Source organism: Lagopus muta, chromosome 7 (assembly GCF_023343835.1).
Source record: "Lagopus muta isolate bLagMut1 chromosome 7, bLagMut1 primary, whole genome shotgun sequence".
In the NCBI taxonomy this organism is placed as follows: Eukaryota; Metazoa; Chordata; class Aves; order Galliformes; family Phasianidae; genus Lagopus; species Lagopus muta.
The window spans coordinates 14,917,505-14,940,713 of NC_064439.1; the positions used below are offsets into that span (position 1 = coordinate 14,917,505).

The 23,209-nt window shown below is 43.8% G+C and overlaps 1 protein-coding gene across 4 annotated transcripts in view; it reads right to left on the reverse strand.

Moving 5' to 3' along the window:
- Nucleotides 1-10,969: 10,969 nt before the first annotated feature.
- JCAD (junctional cadherin 5 associated) overlaps nt 10,970-23,209 on the reverse strand; it is a 58,335-nt gene continuing 46,095 nt past the window's right edge. For 2 of the 4 annotated variants that reach the window (XM_048950896.1, XM_048950897.1), the window contains 2 exons: nt 19,461-23,101; nt 10,970-15,624 (listed from right to left, as the gene is read on the reverse strand). In XM_048950896.1, coding sequence (XP_048806853.1) covers nt 15,590-15,624; nt 19,461-23,101 — 3,676 coding nt within the window. In that variant the 3' untranslated portion in view covers nt 10,970-15,589. The other 2 variants (XM_048950894.1, XM_048950895.1) reach the window with 1 other exon arrangement.

Consider the following 23,209-nt stretch of genomic DNA (forward strand, 5'->3'; position numbering starts at 1 on the left):
TTTTTTTAAAATTATTTTATTAATTATTTTATTTAAAAATATTATTTTTTAATTATTTTATTTAAAAAGCAACAACAACAACTATGGAGGTTTCTAATTTGTATGAGTTTTGTCACTCAAAATCTATAAAAGGCAATTGTACCTGACAAGCCTAGTGAGCAATGTACAGCTTAGTATCTATCTCTTCGGAGCTGCTCAAAATCCACAATACTCAGGAGTTAACTGACTTAGAGCAGTCAAGAAGGGTTCTGTGTGCTTTGATTTACAATACTTTATTGTAGCTATTTTGCTCTTGCAATATTGGATATGCTGAAGTGACCTACAAGTGACATACATCTCTTCCGGAGTTGCCCTATACACAACCAAAGCGATTTCCCTCTCCAGATCTTGAACATAAAAAATATTTTCTGAAAACATTAATTCACATCTTTACAACTGATTCACTTACTACAAGAATATCATAAAAGCCAAAGAGTTTGTAGATACTTTAATAAAAAGAAAGTGTGAAGTGAAGCATTCACTGCCTTTAATTTAAGCTGCTCACGTGTCCCCAGCAATCAGTTTCCAGAGGCCATGCAGGTGTTCAAATGCACATTGTATTTGACAGGATCTATTGTTTGAGCCAAGCAGTACATTTTTAAGAAACAATAGGAAATGTTCACAGAAAAGGCAATTTTAGACTTGTACAAGTGGGAGTGATCAGGCAAAAAACTTGCAGCTAAGTTTCACTTGCCCAATGGGAAAACACAGAGCAACGACTTCCTTGTGATTCACGAATTCAGTGTCCAAATACTGAATGCTAGTGATAGTATTCAGTATTATTTTGATCAAGAAGTTATGGAAGTTATCCACTGAGTAATTCTGAATAAGCAAAATGTTTCAAATGATCATAACTTGTCTGTGGCCTATTCACAAAAAAAGGTTAATGGTGAGAAGAGGCCTCACAGCGGCCTTCATCTCTGGGAGAGGAGGGGCAGCATTGAGTGACAGCGACAGGGCTGAGGGAACGGCATGGAGCTGTGTGAGGGGAGGGCAGCTGGGCTCAGGGAATGGTTCTGCACCAGAGGGCGGTGGGCACGGAACGGGCTGCACAGGGCTGTGGGCACGGCCCTGAATGCTGGAGTTCAAGGAGCATCTGGACACTGCTCTCAAGCACGAGACTTGGGTGGTCCTGTGTGGAGCCAGGGCTTGGACTTGGTGAACCTTCTGATGCCCTTCCAACTGGGGATATTCTGTTCCTCTATGATTCTATAATAAAATCCATGATTTTTATCTGCAAACCTCTAAAGAGCATGCAGTGTTGTGGAAGGCCCTGCTTCTCAAATATAAGCTGGCTGACAACAAGTAGTTAGTTAACTCGGACAGTTCCCTCAGGAGCTGTTCTAGGGATCCACAGATGATGGCTGAGAACCATAGTTTTAGATCAGTCATATTTGACAACTCAATTTCAGGGATGGGTGCTGGAACTGTAAAGTTAGAAAGAGATTAAGAAGCTTGCCTAATAATTGGCTTTTCAGCCTGTCAGAGTCATATTAGCTCACATAAAAGCCCTATTTAAAGAACAATACAAAGAGTGCCAAGTCAAGTATTCAAAAGTTAGGCAATACCAGAAATAAGGTCATTATACTGTTTTAGCTTTCTGAACGACAGAGTCATGTTATCCTTCTGTTGCATTCACCACTGTAGTCTCTGTGCTCCACAGAAAACAATTATTATTGTCAAGGCAGTCTGCGAGATTAGCATATCTGTGAGTGAACACCCCGTTCTACACTCACCCATATCAATCATGACAGTTAAAGCCTGCTAGGAAATTGAGTGTTTAGTTTGAAGTGTGTCACACCTGATTTTTCAGGATTTTCAAGCATGACACTTCATTTGCCCAAAGCACAGCTCCTGCTGGCTGTTAGTAGTGCCTACCATAGTCTCCAAAAACTATTTGAATGATGTCTCCTGCAAGCCGTGAGGGCAGAGGGATGAGGAGAATTCATTTTTGGGGGATGGTACTGTTTCCTATCCACGTGCTTCCTTGCAGCAGTGTGCACACCCCTTCTGCACGTGCTCTGAGAGGATGTGCTCTGGGAGTTGCTAAAATCACAGTCTATAAATGTGTCTTTATGGCTGCTTTGGTGTTTCAAAGGCTGTTCTTCTGGCCCATGCTCTGCCACTTCTTCTGCCACACTGTGAGCCTTTTCCCAAGTGTGAAAGAACTTTCCCCAGCTGCCACGACCCACCAAGGGGCTCTCAAATATTTCAGGACATGGGAAGGAAAAAAAAAAGCCTTTTTCATCCTGAACTTGAATTTTGGAGGTAGCTCAATTTGTTGAAATCAAAGCCCAAAACAGATGCCTGACATGGAAAATCTACCACCCAAACATATTTAAAAGTTTAGTGAAATTATAAGCAAAGAAGACTAGGCTTTATAGCAAGCAGCTAAGCACTGCTAGACCTCTTCAAAGCAGCACATGATATACAACCTATACAAAAGTTTCTCTATGCAGCGTTCAAAGCTATTAAGTCTAGGATTGACATTTTATGAAGATCTACATTTTCCTGCAGACATTCACTGAGATTAGACTGACACCAAGAGTTGCACTGAACTAAATCCACAACTAGAAAGTGATAGCGTCTCTTGCTCAATGTGAATATCCAGTATGCTCAGATTGAGTCACTAGAGTTCTGTTCTGCTCTAAAAATGTGTAGGGTTAATTCATGGACTACAGTTGTTGACAGATTAAACCAAAGTGATAACAAATATTCCCAAAAATCAGCTTCATTCTTCCTGTGGATGGTCACTTCAAAAATGTTGGTATGTACTCGCAGGAAGCCCTGATCGAAAGAGAAAGGAAAAGCATTATCTTGACACTAACTCCTTCTGTCCGAGTATTGCCTTGACTCTCTGTGCCTGCTTTTCCCTTTCTAAGGCTCAAAATGTGGGAACTCTAAAAGTAACTTGGATAAGGTTTCTGATTCAGATACCTAAATGTACATAGATATACTTTCATATTTATCAACCTGAATGCTGTTAGTTCTTTCGAATTTGCTTTTCACTGATGCAAATTTTCTCTATAGTCTCTTGCATTGCAGGAGAGATGAGCTCACTGAAGATGTTTGTGCAGATCTTTAAAATAATACTGGATTACACATTAAAGGCAGACGCTGCTGGAGTGAAAGGCATTAGGCTTTTGACCTTAAAAACAAACAAACAAAAAGCAAAACTGGGCTTAAAGAACATTAGTGTCATGAAAATAAATCAGCCACCCAAAAAACCTTTGTAAGACCAATCTGTGCCCTTTAGAAAAGAGGGAAAGCAGCTGGCTTGGATTGTATAGGAAGCAGCCTGCAGGTGCTGGGAGTTTGCCAAAGGGTGAGATTCACAGCTGTTGTGCTTAAACCTGGCCTTTGTCATGGGGCAGCAAGAAGATGTGTCTGAAGAAGGGGGACTTCTGTGGCAACTTCTTTAGGAGAGATGTTCACTCCCTCCTGCCTCCAAGTGCTTGAAGGGTGCAGCAGATTTGTTTGCATCTAGCAAATAACCTGGGTGTTCTGTTTCTTTTGTTCTTTTTCTTGTCAAATGAGACTCAATTTGAGAAATGCTTGTTCAAAAGAGGTGGCTGGCAGGCATTTCCCGGGAGGGCAGCCTGTGCTCTTGCTCTGGTCAGCTCAGAAGAAAATCAGATAAATGCTTCTGGAGCACTGTAGAGGAGAGTCTGTTCCAACACTCATTTGAAACAAGAGAAGTTTCTATTTATGGGACTTGAAGTCTTTATTTATTTCTCCAGTTTTGGTTCTGCAGTTACAACTGTATTTTCACCATCTTCAGAGTCCTTTAAGAGAATACTCTGCTTTCTCATAGGCAGGATTAGAAGGTGAGGGGAGAAGGAGACACAAAAGGAGCACAATAGCTATTTGGCTTCTATAGCCTCCTATAGCCTGTGATGCCAAAGGGATTCGTATAGGTTAAAAAAGGATTTGTTGTGAGACTTGAAAGAGGCCAGCAATTCCAAGGATAGTCTAAAGAGCCATGGTGGGCACAGCACAGGTAATGAGAAGGCCCTGCTTGGCTTCTGTAACACCAGGAAAGGAACCAAAACATCTCCCCGTGAGGACAGGAATGAGAAGAGCTGGAAATATACTATTTTTTAAGAAATGCACATGAGGAAAAAATAGAAAACCCTTACAGAAATACAGTACTAGTGCATTCTTTCCTTACTCTCAGACCTCAAAGTGCTTCTCAAAAGAAAGTGGGTAAACTTTCTATTTCATAACATTTCATGCTATAAAACATCCGTTTTATAACATGAAAAGACACAGAACCTATTGCTGAGTTCACCACATTTTTTTTTCCATGAGAATTATCTTCATGCACTCCTGAAATATTCTTAATTCCTCTTCCCAGCTCACCTACTGACATGTTCAAGTACAAATGTCCATCTCCACTCAGCAGAGGGTTTGCTCAGATCAAAGACTGGAGAAAATCTTTATTGAGACTGGGATTTAGATGAATTTCAAGGCAAAACTGGGTTATTTCAGCAACAACTCTTTCAAATTTTGAGAAAAAATGTGTAAGTGATGGGTGAGGTTACAGAGCAGCTGCATGACTGATGGTTCTGTTCAGTGGGTGTTCCTAGCTATCTTAGGACACAGCTCCCCAGGACAGAAATGCCAAAACGTAGCTTTCCTCCTCCAGCATCGAGATACCTTCCCTAATCCCTTTCCAGCTATTCTTCAGCCATCTCAACACAATCAGTAATGAAAAATAAAGCCATCCTTCACAGACTCTCCTTTTACTCACTGCCCCAAAGCAACTTTCCACACAGGTGTGAAATGTCAAATTTGCCTGCGCTGGGTCTAAAGCCCCAGGATAGAAATCAGACAGTTCAGTTGTGAATTGGCCCAAAGGCAAATGGGATCATGGGTCACATATTTGGGCATGGGGTGTAGGACACCTGGTATGAAAAGAGACATGGAGCTCTGGCTGCTGGGATTTGGAAGGTGGCAAGAAGATGCGGTTATCTGATTTTGGAAACAGCCTCCTATTGCTGTGCCTCCATGAGAACCATCACCGGAATAAAACTCCGACATTCTGAAACAGGCGTTAAGAGTTAGAGATTCTCTCTTGCCCAAAGTCTCTCTAGTCCCAAAAGTGAAACTGGAATCATAGAATCTTTAGGGTTGGAAGAGATGACTAAGATAATCCAGGAGAAGAGTTCCTGAAATTGTTGTCTCTCTGTGGTTCTACCAAACAGTGCTTCTAACAGCGTGCCACAGCACCAATTGCCTGCCCCCGAAGCATTTTCCCCCTCCTCCCCTGATCTGACTCTGTCTCCTATACAGGCTCCAGTTATACCAGCTCCTACCCAACCCCAACTCGGCGCACAACGCTTCTGCCGCATCCCGCGGCTTCCTCACAACTTCACGCTGTTCCCGCCGCCAAGACCCGCGCAACGCCCGCTCCCGCCAGCAGGTGGCGCTGTTTCGAAGGCTCCGCCGGAGCGTGGGCTCCGAGGGGGGAGCGGGCAGTTCTTTGCAACGCTGCGAGGAAGGCAGGAGTCTGCCAGGATATTGCCCTCTCTCCAGAGCTCCTTTATCTGGAAGGAAAAGGGAGATTGCGTACCCCTGGAGAAGCCGCGAGGAGTGGGGCAGACTCTTTATTCTCAAGTTTTCCCACATGTAAAGAACACCAAGAAAAAAAAAATAAAAGGACAATAACACAAGACCGTTTTATTCGCAAGGGGTCCTTATTCTGCAGAAAACAAACAAGCCAGCATGGTGGCAAATCCACTGGCAGCCTTTCCCCAGCAGAGAGACCCGCAGTCCATGGTCAGGGCTCTGCGGTGCAAAATGGCCCATCTCCTCACACAGACGGCCCTTGGGCTGTGCAGTGGTGCGCATGGCCTCTGTGTAAGGAAGGGGCTGCAGCAGCTCCTCATGCTCTGTGGCAGAAAAAGGAGAAGAAATGGAGAAATAAGGTCCAAGTACTGCTGATGAGGTGCTCTGGGTTGACTGGGGAGAGAAGAGCCAGCCCCCTGACAGGGCACTGGGCCACTGAAGAGGTCATGGTGTGGTGTGCAAGAACAGAAAGGGGGAACAGGTGCTCAGAAGTCAGAAATTAAGCTGAATTCACAGCTTTGTGAAATCAGCTGTGATTTGCTCTCTCCTGTTGTCTTCACCCTCAGGCAGCAAGGAAGAGTCTTCCAGTAGGACACCGAGAGGGTTTGTGCTGCACAGGGTGGCCAGACCTGTCAGAGAGGGGTTATCGCTGCCCCCCTGCAAAAGGACAGGCAGGCAAAGCGCTGCTCCAGGTCGGTTTTTGGGCTGACAGAGGTCAGCTGCAGCCCTTTGAACGAGTGACTTCTCTGAATAGAACTTGTGGTTTTTTTGCTGCACTGTCTGCGTGTGATCGAGTTTTTTCTTTCCCTTCTCAGCTCAATCTCTTTGCTTTGCTGCTCTACTGCTATGTTGAACTCTTTCAACTATTTATATGGTTGAAAAGTGCAGACAGTGCCTAAAAAAATTCCTGAGGCAAAGTTTAGGAAATTGGTCAGAAGTCCCAGAAACTGAGTAATTGGGATGGGTTGAACTTTGGTTTTTTTTGTTCTTTCTTTTTTTCTTCCAGTTGCCTGCTGCATGTTTGTCAGCTAGGCATTGAATTGAGGAAGAGTCCAGGAGTTCAAATGTCTTCCCTGCTGCAGGGAGGTGGAGGTGGGCCCGGGGCACTTATCTCACATCACAGCTGTGTGCAGCAGGGGCTCTGCTCCCTCCCTGCCCTGTGCTCACTAATGGGGGAGGGGGTTCGGGTGGGATGCGATTTTTAGACTCATTAACAGCTCTTCAGCCTGCTAAAGGCTGTGTCACAGGGCATATCCTGCTGATTCAGCATGAGAGAGCAGTTCCTGTCTCAAGAAGGAGAATAAAAAAGGGAAATCAATCTCCCTTCCCTCAGGAGACGTGAGTACCACCTTGCACTGCTGTCTGTGTGAAATGTGAACCTATAGTATGAAATTCTATGGCCTCGCTGATGCAGTTAAAGTAATACGATTTTTTTCAGCGGTCAACAGATTTGTGTGGATATAAATGCAGTCACCAAACACTGACTTGTAACTTTGATTTGAAGAGATGCATTGCTCCGCAGAGCTGTTTGTATACAGTTCGGGTGGCCTGTGGTGTGAAGGATGGGGTGGGTGGAACCTAGGGATGTAAGCTGATCAAAAAATGAAATACGATTTCTGTGGAAAGGAAAAGAAGATTTTCAAAGGGCATTTGTGAGAGTTTGAAATATACCTGTAACTGTGTCATCATCCCCTCTTCCCCTGAATTTTCTTTTTAAATCTTTTGCAGTAAACATTGTCCAGGGGCTATTAAAACACCAGAACCATAGCCAGTAAGTATTTGGTAAGAAAAATGCAAAGTACACAGGAATAAAAGGCACGTATTCACCACGAACATCCTCTTCTTACAAGAGCTGACAACACTCATGAATTTTTACACTTCTTTGGGGGAACAAATGATGATTTTTACATGAGGAATCTTTGTGTTAAAAATATGAATATGATGCAGGCCTTAGTTGGTCTCTGTCCTGACTCACCTCCCTGAAGTCACTGTGCTTCTTTGGGGCAGGGGAAAGGACCCTCCCTGTTTTTTGGCGTGATATCAATATCCCTCAGGATGGCTATGACCAGAGTAACTGATTTGTATGAGAGCTGTTAGGGTATGGAGGGTGCTGCAGGAACACAGATGTGCATCTGCACTGAGAAGGAAAAGGACCTGAAAGGTAAAATGAAAAGAAGAAAGTGTTGTGGATACTTTTCAGCCTTGGGCACTCAAGAAGGGGCTGGGAAGGGAAGGAAATAAGAAAAGCAGCGTATCACAAAGTGAAGAGAGCAGTAACATTTTACAGCAGCTGAAGATCTCTTTCACAGTGTTTGCAGTCCTTTCATGTGCTGTTATCGGGGTTCTTTGCAAGGGTTTGTTACAGTGTTCTCCCAGACAGAAAGCAGACAGCAGCCCTGTGACCCACATCCTGAGTTTTACAGCCCTCGTTGTCCTGTGCCATCTGGATATTTATAGTGTGACCCACCGCTGGGAGAGCAGAGGACTTCCTTTATACTCTAAACACTGTGCTACGATGATAATGAGAAAGTGGGACAAATGACAGGCCTTCCTGCCCACAAGATGTCATAACCCCTCCGCTTCATATGACACCAGCTGGCTAGGTCACTGCGCTGCTTGTTCAGTGCGTTTCACATGACTGGTCTTGCAGCTGCAGTGAAACTGAGGTGAAGGGCTGTACCTGGGATGGTACAGAGTGTAAATGCTCTGTGGTTTGAATGGAGAAGCAAAGGGGTAAGAGGAGACACTAAAGCTGCTCAGTTAGGGCAATGTGTGACCAGTCGGTCTGTCCCAAGGTCTGGCTGTTAAATCAATGGCAAAGCAAGATTCAGTGCTGGAGGGCTCAGGTGAAATAAAGCCCTTCACAGGGATCTAATGTTTTAATTCCTATTGTTTTGGGGCAAACATTTGCCTTGTTCTTGATTACCTGTACAATAAATGTTTTTACTTCAGAGGTTAAAACAAATGAGTTGGCTTCCTGATCAGCCTTCTTCCTTTCTGTATCACCCCTGAGGTGTGATGCTGCTTCGGGCTGGTGTTAGCACCTCTGCATGAATCACACAAGGGGATTCCCAGCAGCTGTTTGTCTTCCCCCTGATTGAGAGCAGAAAAGAGAGAGAGATAACACAGTTTAAACTGAATTTGGGCATGCATACTGCCACTACCCAGCAAAGGTCAGACATGCTCTAGAGCTGTAAGAGGCCAGTGAGAGAGATAAAGAAGATGAGATGTGTGTTGAATAAGATAAGAGCAAGGGGACTTACATGATTAGCAAAAAGTCAGGGCCATGTGGGATGATGTGACCAGGGGTTAGTGACCTGCTGGCTTCAAAGCTGGTGCTGGAAGGGGTGCAGAGCATTGCAGCTGGTTTCTGGTTGCCCTAGCAGAAACCTGAGTGAGGGCTGAGCAGCATCCGCTCAGCCACCTCTGCCTTTTCTGTTCACTTGTTATGTGGGGTTGTCATGAGTGCCTACAGATTTGCTTGGAAGGAGTACTGGGCTCTATGTGCTTGCCCCTATGACACGTCCAGCCCCATGCTTTGTGCATAAGATCTCAGGGTACCAGAACAAAGAAATAATTTCTACTGGGTAGAACTGAACGTCTGCCTACCTTCAGAAGAAAAAAAACAAGAACGTCTGTAGATTCAGATTGGATGGTTGTTGGGATTATGCCAGACCAGAGCTCTTAATACTTACAGAAGCCAGGGAAAAAGAGAAGATGGGGTGAGATCAGAGCGATTAGTTGATGGAAAAGAGCAAAACTTCAACAGTAGTTTCCACATGCAGCCTCCCTGGATCTGGCTGTCTCGTGTTCTGCAGGTAGATCTGGGACAGGAGAGGAGTACGAAGATGAATTCATTGTTTCTTCACAGCATGTGTGGGCCCAGCAGTGAAGTCTAACCTGTTTGTGAGCCAGTGACAAAAAACAGACTTGCACATTTTAACCCATGAGTAGCTTACACTATTGTCAGTGAGTTGTTGGTGTTTTTTTTTAATATTAAAATAATAGCTTTGCTCTCTTGAAGTCTTATCAGCACAGAGCATGCCATTCTTTACTGCAACACAGCCAAAGTAAACTATCCCAGTTTCATATCAAGTTGTGCAAAGGGAGTGGAAAATGTTCTGACATGGTGGGTTTACACAGAGCAAATGGCTGTTTGCCAGGCTGTAAAGGAGGATCCTGCTCATGCATGGAAGTAGAACATACCTTAAAGGTAGCAAACAACTCAGCTTGGAAACATGTGACCTGGTGACTAAGAAGATCTCGGAAAGTGTGGATGTGGAAGGTAATTTTTTTGCAAGTAAACATATGAGAGAGAAAGCCAATGTCTGTACTCTGTGGTGTAACAAACCAGCCACAATGTCAGGTTTCACTTACAGTGAAGAAGCAGTCCCCTAGAGAATACTGCAGCCTTCTAACACTTCACCAATAGTCTAATCTTTATCAAGACAGTGCAAACATCAGAGCATGTGCTCCATCTTGGCTCCATGATAACAATATCAGCATCAGAGAAGAGCATATCCATGCAAAATCTTTATTTGGAGAGTGTCTCCTGTTGAACAGCAGCACCCCTCCAGTTTACATGTAAGCACAGAAATGCAGTATTTGCACTGTGTGGAGAAAAATACAGAGAAAACTCTTAAAACACATTCATCTTCTGATACAAATACTATTGTAATTGCTTGCTCCCGTTCTCTCTTTCTCCCTCTAACTCTTCCCTTGGGCTACCTGGAGCAGAAATCCATGGAAATTAGCCAGTATTAGTTTTGGAGGTAGGCCACAATATCTTGAAAGAGAATTATCTGCAATGTGTAAAGACAAAGACAGATACCGGTGTTCTGTCTAGCACATTTAACTCCTCATTTTCCTTAGGTTAGGAAAGGCTTTTGGAATGGTTCTGACTGTTTTCTCTGTGAGTCCAGATCTAGAAAGAAGGCTGAGAGTGCTGCTGTTGAGGGTGGAAAGCTCCTCTTTCATTTATAATCCATATGTTATTGTGGTTTCTCTTGGCTGGGAAATTTCATTTTTATTTCTAATCTCAGCCATGTGTTGGTCAGTTCTGACTTAAGTTCCCTTCACCCTCTCCCTGCTGTGCAGCTCTGCAAGTCATATTGCAAACATATTTTTCTGCATGGGTGGGAGATAGCACTGTGGTTTGGGGCTTTGCAATTGATATCAGGATTTCCCTTTTTCTTTCTTGGAAACATTTTTTCCTTTAAAAATAGAGTTGATGGTAAACAGCTTTTGTTTAGTTCCAGGGGGGAGGTGCAGTGTAAATTTTCATGCAAATTTGAATAGCAGCACTAAATCACAATTTCCCAACACTTCTAATGGAGTCAGTGGTAGAAGCATCATCTCATGAAATCTCCATTTTGATCCTTTATTGAAGCTATGCAGAAGAACAGAAGTTTAAATGCTGTGGTGTACGCGTGTCAGTAAATCTCACTCCAGTAAATGAGGACCACAGTATCATGGTTTACAGCCAGTGGAATGAAATTACGACAGTGATTCATCCTTCCCCAAAGTAACACTGTCCTGCAAAAGGACAGCTTTACAAAAATCATTCAGAAAGCCAGTAAGTCACCAATCCTTTCCAGTCCTTTTAACACATATTACCCTGCAGCTTTTTCTCACTTACTTCAGCTGTTGGCTTCTGTCAAGTAAAGATTTACTTCTCAGGTATATTCACCTCAGACAGATCTTGGACTTGGACAAAATGCCCGCTTTGCAACAACTTCTGCCATTTGAAATGCAAGACTCTCACTTTTACTATTCTCCCAATCATTTGTTTTTCTTCTGAAAAGGGGCAGTGAAGAAAATGTCATTTTAAATGTGAGGGAGAGGTCCAGTACTGCAAAACTAACATTCAGCTGGCTGTCCATGTGCCAAAGGCAACAGAATATTGACTAATATTGATTCATGATATTAAACAGAAATATTTTACTAAAGTCAAATGTTTATATGTGAGTAAGCTTGACAGGACTGGTTGTTTTCAAAGGGTGCACAGTTGACAGATTAATTTTATGAACTCGACCACTTTAAGCACATACTATCCCTCCTTTTTTCAAGGGTTTTGGTTGTTTCAGTATATAGGATCTTTGCTCCCAACATCCTTTCATTTTTACATGTTCCATCAGGAGCCGAGTGAAGTAAACAGTGGCTTCGAAACAGTATGCAGTTGTTTGCTGTAGAAGCTGTGGTATGAAATACAACAGTCTATCTTATGCCTAAGGAAAGCTTTTTTTTTTTTTGTCATTGTTGCTGTTTTTGTTAGCTGACAGGTTAGGCTTACTCGGGCCTTTCAGTTACCAATGATTTTGAGTCATGCAAAGGGATTTCTCTTTTTTGCACGACTCATCCCACCCCGTTTAGCTGCGACGGCAGTGGGATCTGAAATACACACTTCGGAACAAACTTCTGCCCAGTTCCGGATGCCTCTAGCAAGGACTGGAGTGAATTCTGATTCTTCCTTCAGTTCTAATTCGTGCTCAGGGGAACCACACGAGGGAGCACTTCCTCCTTCACAAAAATGCCATTCCCCTTAGGGACTGAGTCCCCGAGCACCTTCTCACTTCTCACTTCCCCACTGTAAAGCCAATGACGTGATTTGCATGCTCAACATAGCTGAGCAAAGCTGGGGTAGCACTCAGAGCTCACTGGTGACTCGTCTTTCTCAGCCAGAAGTGCCTCAACCTTTGGATTTGCGGTGTTACCTTGCTGGCACAGGAGCTGGCACCTTAGCACTGCCACCAAGTGCTGTTACTGTTGCTAACCCTGAAAGATGACCATCCACTGTGGATTTCAGCAGAGTAAATGGAAGTAGACGGTTGTTTAGCTATCCATCTCCAGGGGAGTCTCCCCATTAAATGTTTTTAAAATATGTAAGCCCAGACTCTGGTTTGTTGGGTTTATTTTGGGGATATTTTTTTTTTGCATGTTTCTGGGAACACTTGTGAAACCAGTATCATCCCAACCAAGCACTCTGACAGCCTACCATCAACCCCAGCATCCCCAGCTCCAGTAGTAGGACAGCAAGACAAGCTGCATACATATCCAACAGCATGCTTTTTGAGGAACCAGCTCTGCTTTTCCTCCCGAGAATAAATGTAAATGCAGAGTCCTGCAGTCACACTGCTGCATTGCAGGAGGCACTATAAACAGGCCCGGCAACCTCTTCTGCATCCACTCAGCCCTGAGCTTCTGCAGCTGCCGTTACCACTGATAGCTGTTGCCATGACAGTTTATGCTCCTGCTGAGCACTGAAAGTGATCATTTTCTACTTTTTAACTACATCTGGTGTAGAAGGAGCTTTCTGCTGACTATTTGCGAGTGGTGGAAAAATGTTAATTTATGGTATTTCCCAGCGCATTCAAATAGCTGGTATTTTAATTACGGCACAGGTACTGTAAAAACACTAAGCCACAATAATTCATAAAGCTGTACTCTGTATTCTTCTTACTGGTATGCATAATAGTATGAAATAGCCAGGGCACTTAGACTAAAACACTAGTTTTAAAGCAGAACTAACTGCAGTCTTTCAACCATCGGTCAGTCACATTTCTGCAAAATAAAGCTTACTAACTTCCTACATTTTTATTTCTCATAGTCTTGTCCACTAAAGGCAATTTTGCAATATTGCTTCTTCGTATCTTTTCTGATTTTGTTTTCTTTTTTTAACGTCACGGATGCTTACATGTGTTGGAAAAGTAATTACTTGACATGAGCGATGAAACAGATGTGTTGCAGAATCAATCGACCCCTTCCCATCTGAAGGGAAAAAAATGCACAAAAAACTATTTTTCCACACAGCCACGAACTGAAGGTAGCAGAAGCAGTGATGTGACAACTTACAGATCTCCAGAAAGCATGGGTAAATTAAAATCTTCAAGTTATTGCCAGGCCCCTCAACTCTGCCATTAGGGGGGATGATGAGAGTCGAAGCAGTTCTTTTTTTGGAAGTAGCTCTTTGTGGACAGACTGGGCTGAAAGATGTTTTGTAACCATGTAATGGCTCCCAGACATCCTAGCTGAGTACTGGTGATTACTTTAAAAGAAAGGTGAATATAGTAAGAGTGGTAGAAAAAGATTGTCAGGAAGTATTGCTAGGCAGCACACTCAAGAGTTAACAAAATAAATTATACACCACATTTTCTTTTCAAACAAGCTTTAAATAGTCCATATGTAACAGAATCGTGTGTTACAGACAAGAAATTCATTCTGTCAAAACACAGGATGAGTGTTTCTCCCTGTCGTTCTTTCCAGATTACAGACTTCTTAGGAAAAAATATTTAAAGACATTAGATTTTAGAAAATAAAATTATGCTACAAAACAACGACAACAAAAAAGAAGAGGGTAAAATAGACCAGTGATGTACATGAACGAGTTATCTGAAGAATGTTAGCAAACAGGTACTTATAAAAAGACAAAAAAGGACAACGCACAGAAATGAACATAAAGGCTTTAAAATCAGAGATTCTACGCAGGCTAATTCAGTATCAAAGAGCAGAATGCATAGGCTTTATTATATACTTTGCAGTTCATGCATTTGTGTGTGCAGATAACATACACTTACAGACACGTATTCAAACGCCTTGAGGAAGACATCTGAACTCCTCCCCAGCACCATCAGTTAGCTGCAGGGAAGAAGTAAACCCAGGTTTATTTCTTTTCTTACACTGGCCTAATCCAAAATCACGATGTGTAAAAGGAAGTTAAGTGAAAGAAAGAAACAGGTATTTCATCCAAGCCGCTCAAAGATACCGGGACAGAGATCCAAACCCACTTTTTTGGTCAGCACAGTCACTGGAATGTTATGGCAGCAACACCAGCCCAGATGGTTCTCAGCTGTGTTTCGGAAAGCTGCTCCAAGAAGAACGATCCAAGGCTTGAGTGCCGAAAAATGGAACTAACCCTGTTGTACATACATACGTACACAGATGGCTCTTCTCAGAAAATAAGGGAGCGCTACTGAATACGGGGCAATATGGAGTGTGCATTCAGATATACAAGTGGAATCTTCTTGGGTCACCTTCACTCAGAGGGATAAGTCTTCTTAAAATATAATAATAATAATAATACTTCTTTATACTTGCCACTTGTTAGCAATTGTTTACATCGTAGAAAAATAGATAGTATTCTGTAACAAGAAATATAGTTATTTTGTTAAAATGGGCTATTTTAAACCAGCTACTATTCTTTCATATAAAGAATTTCTAAACAGCGAAACAAAAATAGGTAATACTGAGTGCAAAACAGCCAGTGGTATACTTTGCATTGGTCAGGAACACTAGTTGCCAGCTACTATAATTACACATTCTGTACAATGTATTACAAAAGTCTTCATTTTTTAGAAGCTTTGGGATTTTTGCTTTTCTTCTCTCTAGGTGGCAAGTAAGTATTTAATCCAAGTAAATTCAGACTCTGGAAGTCAGAAATAATTTCACAATCAGTCTTTGCTACCATTGTCTCGCATTCCTTCCCCCACTTAGTGCAGCAGCACTTTCTGCTTATGGCCAAAAATCCCTTAAGTTAAACAATGTTTAGACTGTAGAGACTTAGAAGTTTAGCTTATAAATTCACATTCTTTTAAAAATCATTTCACTAATCTCCCACGTTTACATCTACACCAAAGAGAAAGCTCAAAAGCCTCACTTCATGCATTTCATCATCCCCGCTGAAGACTGAAATAGTGTTCAGATAAAAACTCTTTGCCAACTGTAGGCATTAAGTCTTAATGCTACAAAGCCAGATGGTTCCAATGTAGAAGTCAGATTTTTCTGCGGTCTCCGCAACAGTCTCAGATATGAATAGCTAATTCCTAGTGGCAGTGGTAAAGGCATTATCAGTACACCATGAACACCACAAATGGAGGCAATTTCCAAGCATCAAAGAACAAAAACAAACAAAAAGCACCCAGCAAAAAAAATCAGTGAAACATTCTTAGTAGAGCAGACATCTTTATTCTCTTCTCTGTTCAGCTCACACCTTTTCAACTTTGGTGGGGTCATATGTGTCTGAAAAAGACAAGAAAACACAATGAATAATGTATTGTGGAACTTTTTCAACACCAGTACATGCAGTGAGGCATGGAAATAAGACTTTTTTCCCCCTAATTTTTATATAAAGAAAAGGGAAACTAACACTGGACTGACAGCCCTAAAAATACATAATACATTCTTGACCCCAATTCTGCATTTGCACCAGTATAAGTCAGGAACAACTCAGATCAAATGCATGGGGATGTAATTGGGAAGCCTTGTGTGGGTAGGAGAAAGCTGACTGACTGCTAAATGATTGCTTCTAGTGTTCAGATGCTTTCAGACTGAAAGACACAAGATTTGCCCCCCTTACACTGAACAATACGTAAATGCTGCACTCTTCCTACTGGGGTGATTAAGGCTGGTTCAGAGACACAGTTCAGTTTTCAGCGTCTTTTTATTTGATTGTGCTTTCTCAGCTTGAGATTCATGCAGTGGCATAATGGAAAGCATCACCGTATCACCTCACAGCAGTCAAACTGCCTCACTTCTGCCAGCAAAACTGCAGCTCATGGTTTGAACATCATTCTCTAAAGCACCGGACTGTCTTACTAACTTTGATCTTTATTTTAAGCCTACCTCTTGCTAGGTCACAGGATAGACCTCACTTTGCATTTCTGACATCGGCCATGCAGCGAACAGACACAAGACTTCTCCTTCATCCTACATCCCTGTGACTCTGGGAGAGGATTGCAATGAAAGGGCTTTGCCTTCTGAGATCTGCCTGCCCTGCACATGCCTGCCTTACCCCAGACACCTTGGGATGCACAGCCACACAGGAGTCTGTAATCCCCCAGGGGTCTGGACAATCCAGCACTGCAGCCTATGCTACTTGCTGTGCCTGTGTAACTTGGGTATCTGTGCTAATCTTAAAAGTCCCTCCCATAGGCTATACTCCCATAGCACTTGCATTTAAACAGTTAAGCATGAAAATAGTTGGACCCATAAATATCACACTGGAGAGTAAAATGTTCACCCTGAGGAGTTTTACACTGATATGAGTGAACATCTTCATTCAAACAAGCACAAAAATCGTCAGAGGGAAATTTTTACTTCTGTGTGTCCCTCTGCAGCATCCAGATGCATATCAAGAGACTGCCTAAGAAAGAACTTCGGCCCTAGTGGGTGCTGGGGTGGGACCTGTAATTCCACTCTCCTCACACTGACAGGCTAGCCAAGAAAGGAGTCTGTGCCAGCAGCGCCTATGTAAGAACTGCTTATCACTGTTCAGCCTCTGCTGGAATTTCCAAACTTCAAGGACAGACACCACATTAATGCACAAACTCAAAAGGAACATAGTGTTTGAGGGCTGGTGCACTCCAGGACAGCTCGGCATCTAAGCTTAGTGCATTGGCAATGTGAGAAGATACTATTTCAGTTGCAATTACAAATGTTTTCTCCATCTAAAATACAAGAACACATAACAGCTCCAAACTGCTCTGCACAAAGCTGATCTAAGAATAAAAATGGATTAACATTTCAGAAACTAGGTTCTCCCAAGGCCTCCCTGGCCCAGTTTTTGGACTCATTCATGGTGTGAGAACTCACCACCAGTTGGAAAAGCTCTGAAGGAGTGGGGTGAGAAACTCGGGCCACAAGACTTCTGCACAGCCCAGATTATTCCCTAAAAGCTTGCTCAGACCTTCAGCATCTAAACCAAGGACCCCAAAGATCCAAACTGCCAGGAAGACTCCTAGCAGTGTCAGAATTCTGGAAGCGCAAATACTGGAATTCCTGCACTGATGCACAAACATTTCTTCATCATTTGGTTAAGCTAATTTGCAATGCTCTTTACAGAAACAAGGCCAGATCAGTAGCCTCACGGAAGCAGTCTTCAAACAGCAAAGAAGAAAAAAAACATCCAGTACATTTGGGAACATTGGAGATGTTCTTCAAATGGCACTATTTGCATAGTAAGATCAGCTCTTACTCTGAGATGACTGTTCATCTGCCAAGCTACATTATACATGTGAAAGCCTGTTTCTTCTAAGGCCTCTGAGCCTCTAAAGGAGGCCCAGTCTGCAATTATAAGACTAACATCACCCTAGCTCACTCCAACTAGAATGGATTTTAGAAATATCTAATCCCTGAAAGGAATGCATATCAGTGCTTTTTTAAGACTAGTTCTCATTTTGGCTTTCACTGGTACCAGTGAGACAGTCCGGAAGATGGAGTGAGAGTTAACAAAGTCAACAAGCATCAGGCCCTTCTATAAACACAAATCTCCAGTCCTGCCTCACTAAGGCAAGATGAAGATCTTGCGTCTGTCAGCAAGTCAGTCTCTTTGGATGGGAGGAAGCCAGTGGAGGGGATTGCTTCTACCATGTGTGTTACCCTGCAGTGCTGGATGTGTGCAGCGCGAAGGGACAGCCATGATGCAGATATGGGGAAAGCTGTTAAAAGGAACTACTGCAGTGGGCACACATTGCAGAACACGAGCCTGGCATTGTCAGTAAGAAGGATAAAACTAGGCCTAATTTGCTGCAGAATAATTCTGAGTACAAGGCTCCAATAAAACACACACAATCTGTTTTCATACATCCCTGAAGTCTTGTCACTACAACAGTTATTTTCTTCATTCCAGCCGAAACCCCAAAAGAGGAAAGCATATGAGATACATGTGGGGCATACTGGATTTGATGGATACGTGGAAGCTGAATTAGCCTGTTTGGAAAACCTGCTCAAGAGAAATACGGCTCAGAGCAGAAGGAGATGCAGAGCTGTGGGATACAGAAAAAGATGCAAAGGAAAAGGCTGTAAGACTGGAAAAGTCAATGCTGAGAACTCATATAAACATTTACCTTCAGAAATAAATACATACATTCACTATAAAGCATGCTCAATTTAGTTTCAGTCCCTCTGTACTGGAAAACTGTAAACAGATTTACATCAATGGAGTTTAATGAATAACCTGTGTGAATTTCAAGATAGAGTAGTGGCTGTTGCAAGGAGGACAGAGAGAAGATGATATTAATTTAACAACTTTCACACTATGCACTGGCTCACTCCAATGCATTTAATGCACTAGGCAGGTAGCCTGGGAGGTTTGTACCTTCACACAGATCTATGGCAACAGCTGATTTTCAGTTGCTTAATACAATGCCATATGAAAACTGTTGTGGAGAGAGAACAGTTCACGTTACTTCGGGGGTGCATATGGACTACCCAAGTTTATGTGCTCTTGAGAGATGAGGAACACACACACCAAAAAAAAAGGTGTTCACTGAAAAAGTCAACGTTCCATTTGACCTGGGGATAACAGTTGTGCTCAACATGTGATTTGGAAAATATTCATGAGAGAGAGAATTTTCCAGGCCCCTTAATGTAGCCATTTCCCAGAGGCTTCACAGAAGAACATCAGATTTTTATTTTTAGTTCTTTCTGAACTCTGATACAGTATGTGTCTCCTTAAGTATTAGAGATGGAAAATTAGGTATTCAAGGAGAGGCTATGATTAAATCACCACATGTTCCTAAACACTGGCACCAGAGTGACTATCTCTGAACTGAGCTATTTAAAACTGGCAGTTCCCTGAAACAATTAGACAGACAGCAAACCTCGGGGACTGCTCCAGTCTGCGTGAATGAGTTTCAGTATCACAAGTTACTTTTACAGTAAGTTTTCCTAAAATAGGATCACTCACTCATGTTGCCTCTGCCACAAGGAGAGTAAAGGAGGTGGCAACCAGATGGGGGTAGTACCACCTACGGCCTGTTGCTATTTGAGCATCATTACGTGGGCATAAGGAAAGCGATTGTGCCTGTTACATAAGAAAACAGTACCCACTTGGATCTCCCAAAGTAGGGTCTTACCTAAGGAAAAATCTCTGTCGATTTTCTTCTTGTCCATTCCACCTAAATATCCATTTTCACTGAGAGAGACAACACGCTTGGACACAGTCCCTGAAGTTGCCAGTTTGCTTCCTCTCTCCTCATGTACCTTTGCCAGCTTCTCCTCGTCCACCTCCTCTCCTGAGTCTGCACTTTTAATGCTCAGACGTCTCATCCGGGACACAGAGTCGACTTCTTTCATTCGCACTAAGCGATCCATGGCAGTCCGGCTTGGTGGAGATGTGAGCTTGCCTTGTAGTGTCTCTATCACTTTTGAGGTGCTCCTCACTCTCTTTTCTGAGTGCTGACACACAGTTGGTTTGGATACCAACTTTTGGTCTCCACCTTGGCTGGGCCTCTCAGGTTGTTCAAACGCTTGCTCCTCCACCAACATTTTAGTGCTGCTTTCCTGGTGAGTGGTCTGGCATTCATCAGGGTATAACGATTGGTCCCTTTCTCCAACAAAGAGAGCACTCTCTGTCCACCCACACTTACGTCTGCTTTCATAAGAACTGTCTTTTTTTCCTTCTTTGCCACTTACAGTGCTCTCTGCTGATGACCCAAAGTCATGGGCATTGTTTGCAGGCCTTGTGCCTGGCTGGGGCCCAACGTGGTCATCTGGAAGGAGAGATTCCACTGCTATTTCTATGCCTAAAATTCTTGCAGCTCTTGCCTGCAAGGACTCATTCACAGGGATTTCCACAGAATTTTCATTTGAAGAGTAATCAGAATTGCTAGCACCAGGGCCTGAGGCTGTATCAAGTCCCACTGCCCTCAAATCTGGCTCAGAGCACCCTTGGTTCCTCTTGGTTAAGGACAAGCGTACAACTGAGCCTCTCTCGAATTTTGTATCATTTTGGGGAGCCGCACCTTTGCTCAGTTTAACAAAGTCTAGATAATTTTGGTCTTCGCTCATCTCCTGTAAGACAGGATTATTGAAAGGATTACCATGGTAGGAGCTGCTTGGGCTACTAGACAAGAATCTCTTGACAGGTCCTGTGCGAATTGGCTGGCTGTTTGCTCTATTCTTGGCTTCCCCCGTCCTCATTTCTGTTATCAGACTTCCATCTGCTGGTCTGACTCCTTCATTGCTCCCTCCTGGCTGTGAAGAGCACTGAGAGCCAACACAGCTCATCTCAGCACCATGCTCTGTCCCTGTGCTCCAACTTTCAGACTTACTTTTAACTCTCCCTGACTTGAATACGGGCACCTCTGGCACAACTGTTTCCAACTTCCCATCGCGTTTTGGTTCTTGGTTCCCATTTCTAGGTGACCTTCTCTGTGGAAGGGCATGTGGCTGCGGAGAAGCTCCTGCACTTTCCAAGTCTTCCTCACTGCTCATGCTCTCTTCCTGCCCTTGCAGCTCCTTGTTAAAACTTTCTAGCTCACTTATTGCATCCCATGGTCGGCGGCTGACAGGCTTCAGAAGGAACTGCCCAAACAGCTCTTTACTGTTGCAAGGAGCTCCTGCTCCTCCCTTAACTACATCAGCCTTGGGAATAACGCCAGCTTCCCGCTCCTGGGCAGGCAGGGGCTGGCTCTGGTGGCCCTTGGGTGAGGAGGCCTGTGGGACGGAGGTGGCAGTTCTAGAAAATGCGCTGTTGCTGGACTGGCTGAGGTACATCTGCCCCTTCATGCCATACGCACCCTGTATGCAGCCTCTGTCATCAGAAGGTGACCCTGTCTGTTTCGACCCAGCTGTGGATGCCGTACATCCTAGTTGCTTTGGAGACAGCGATTTGTTACTGCTGGGTTGCCCAGGCTTTGGACCATGGAAAATCTGTGGGTTTTTAGGTTCTTCAGAGAAACTGGTCTGTGTTTGCTGGTCTTTGTACTGATCACCTGGCCAGGAGCCAGAGTATTTGAGCTCTCTGTGTTTTGCAGGCTGAATAAATCTGAGGTCATTCATTTGTTTGAACTCTTCTGGTCTCCACAGCTCTTGTTTTTGTAACTCATTTTTATTGGTCATGCTTCCTGTAAGAGCTTGTAACTCCAAGTCAGTTGAAGACATACTTAAGAGACTTTGTTCTTGCAAAGCCCCATTGTTATCAAACCTGTTCTTATCAGGGCTCTGGGTTATGTTGTTGTTCCTATCTGTATCTGGCAGATTTGATTCTGATTTAACTGGGATAGAGACCAAACAAAATATAGTTTCATTCATTTTTTTCTTTGAACTCTTTTTGCTCTGCATCCCAGTTCCAGGTTCAAACTTTTTCACTTTTGTAACGGTCTCACAGGTGCTGTCCATATGTGAGTTTCTTACAAGAGGTTTGCCTTTTGTGTACTCTGTGCTGGCTTTGTTACAGGGGCTGTGATTAGCTGTGCTACAACTGTCTCTTTGGTCCAGCAAGGCACAATTTTCCTGATCTCGGACGGATGGTGCCAACCATCTGCTGCTGTGGGTGGAGCTGTCAGAAGTTCTTTCTTCCTTTACAGAACCGGCTAAGTGTGATGCATCCAAAAAGGCACTGTTGTACTGTACTTCAAGATCTCTCTCTTGCGAAGTACCGGAACTGGGACTATGTGCATTTTCAATGTATTTAATGTTGCCCTGCAGACCATCGGGTGGTGCAATTTTAATGTGCCGTATCCGAGGATCATCAAAGGGAATATACTGAACAGAACGCAGGAAGTCAGCGGGGCGCCTCGAATGGCTTTGCTTCCCAGGAGGAAGATGGTTGTCTTTGCAAGGAGCAGCTCCCATTTCAACACTGTTCACAGCTGGTCGTTGGCAGGCAACAGCCCGCTCTGCAGTGTCCTGCTGATCACTGCTGGCATACGTGGCATTGTTAGGCACTTCACTGAGGGGATGTGGGCTCACGGTATGGTGAGGTGGGGATTTGTAAGAAGGAGGAGGTACATAGACCGGGGGCTCCAAACCAGGATCATGAACACAAGCATCTTGCCTCGGCTCACTTGCTTTGGCTAAATAAGAAATGGGTTCATCCTTCTGGTAGTGGTCCTGAAAACCAGTTTCGGCAGTTCTGCTCTGTCGCTGCAGTTCATAGGATGGAGGCTTCAGAGGTCTCCCATACTTGGGCTTCACCAGGGGAAGGAAATGGCCTCCCGTTTCATGGTGCTTGGCCGATTCCACAGTCAATCTGTGTGAAGGATAGGAAGGGGCTTTACTTACGCTGAGGGAGTTGTTGCTGTTGGTCACGGAGGGCATTTCCACACACCTCATGCTCTCCTGCAGAAGGACTCTCGGCAAGGACTGCGATTTCCCTTTGTTGTGGGAGCCTAAGACATCGTCTCCCAGAGTCAGCGAATACAGCTCTTGGAGCAGTTTCTCTCTGTCACCATCCGACATTTGCCTTCCTACCTTTTTTGGCTGGTTCCAGCTTTCTGTTCTCATGTTCTGCCATTTGCAGTCTCCAGGCCCCTCACAGCTCTCGGGCAATCCACTTCTCCTGACGTACTCTGTGCTCAACCCCACTTTCATCTGGGCATCCTTGGGGTGCCTGGGTGCCCCGTGGGCCGCGGTCAGACCCTGCATTTCTGCACCTCCTTTCTGGGAGTAGCCCAGCAGCACGCTGAAGTCCTGCCCTCTCCTCCTCCAGTAGGCCAGATCTTTATCACTCTTGGGCTGGGAAGACCATGCTAGTTGGGGCCTGTCATAAACCCTGAAAAAGAAACAGTGTCGTCATAGGCAATTTCCACAGATGCACTTTCTTTCCCTTATGGGTAATTCCATTAAGAGGTCAAATGTTGAGTTATGCCAATGGGGTTTC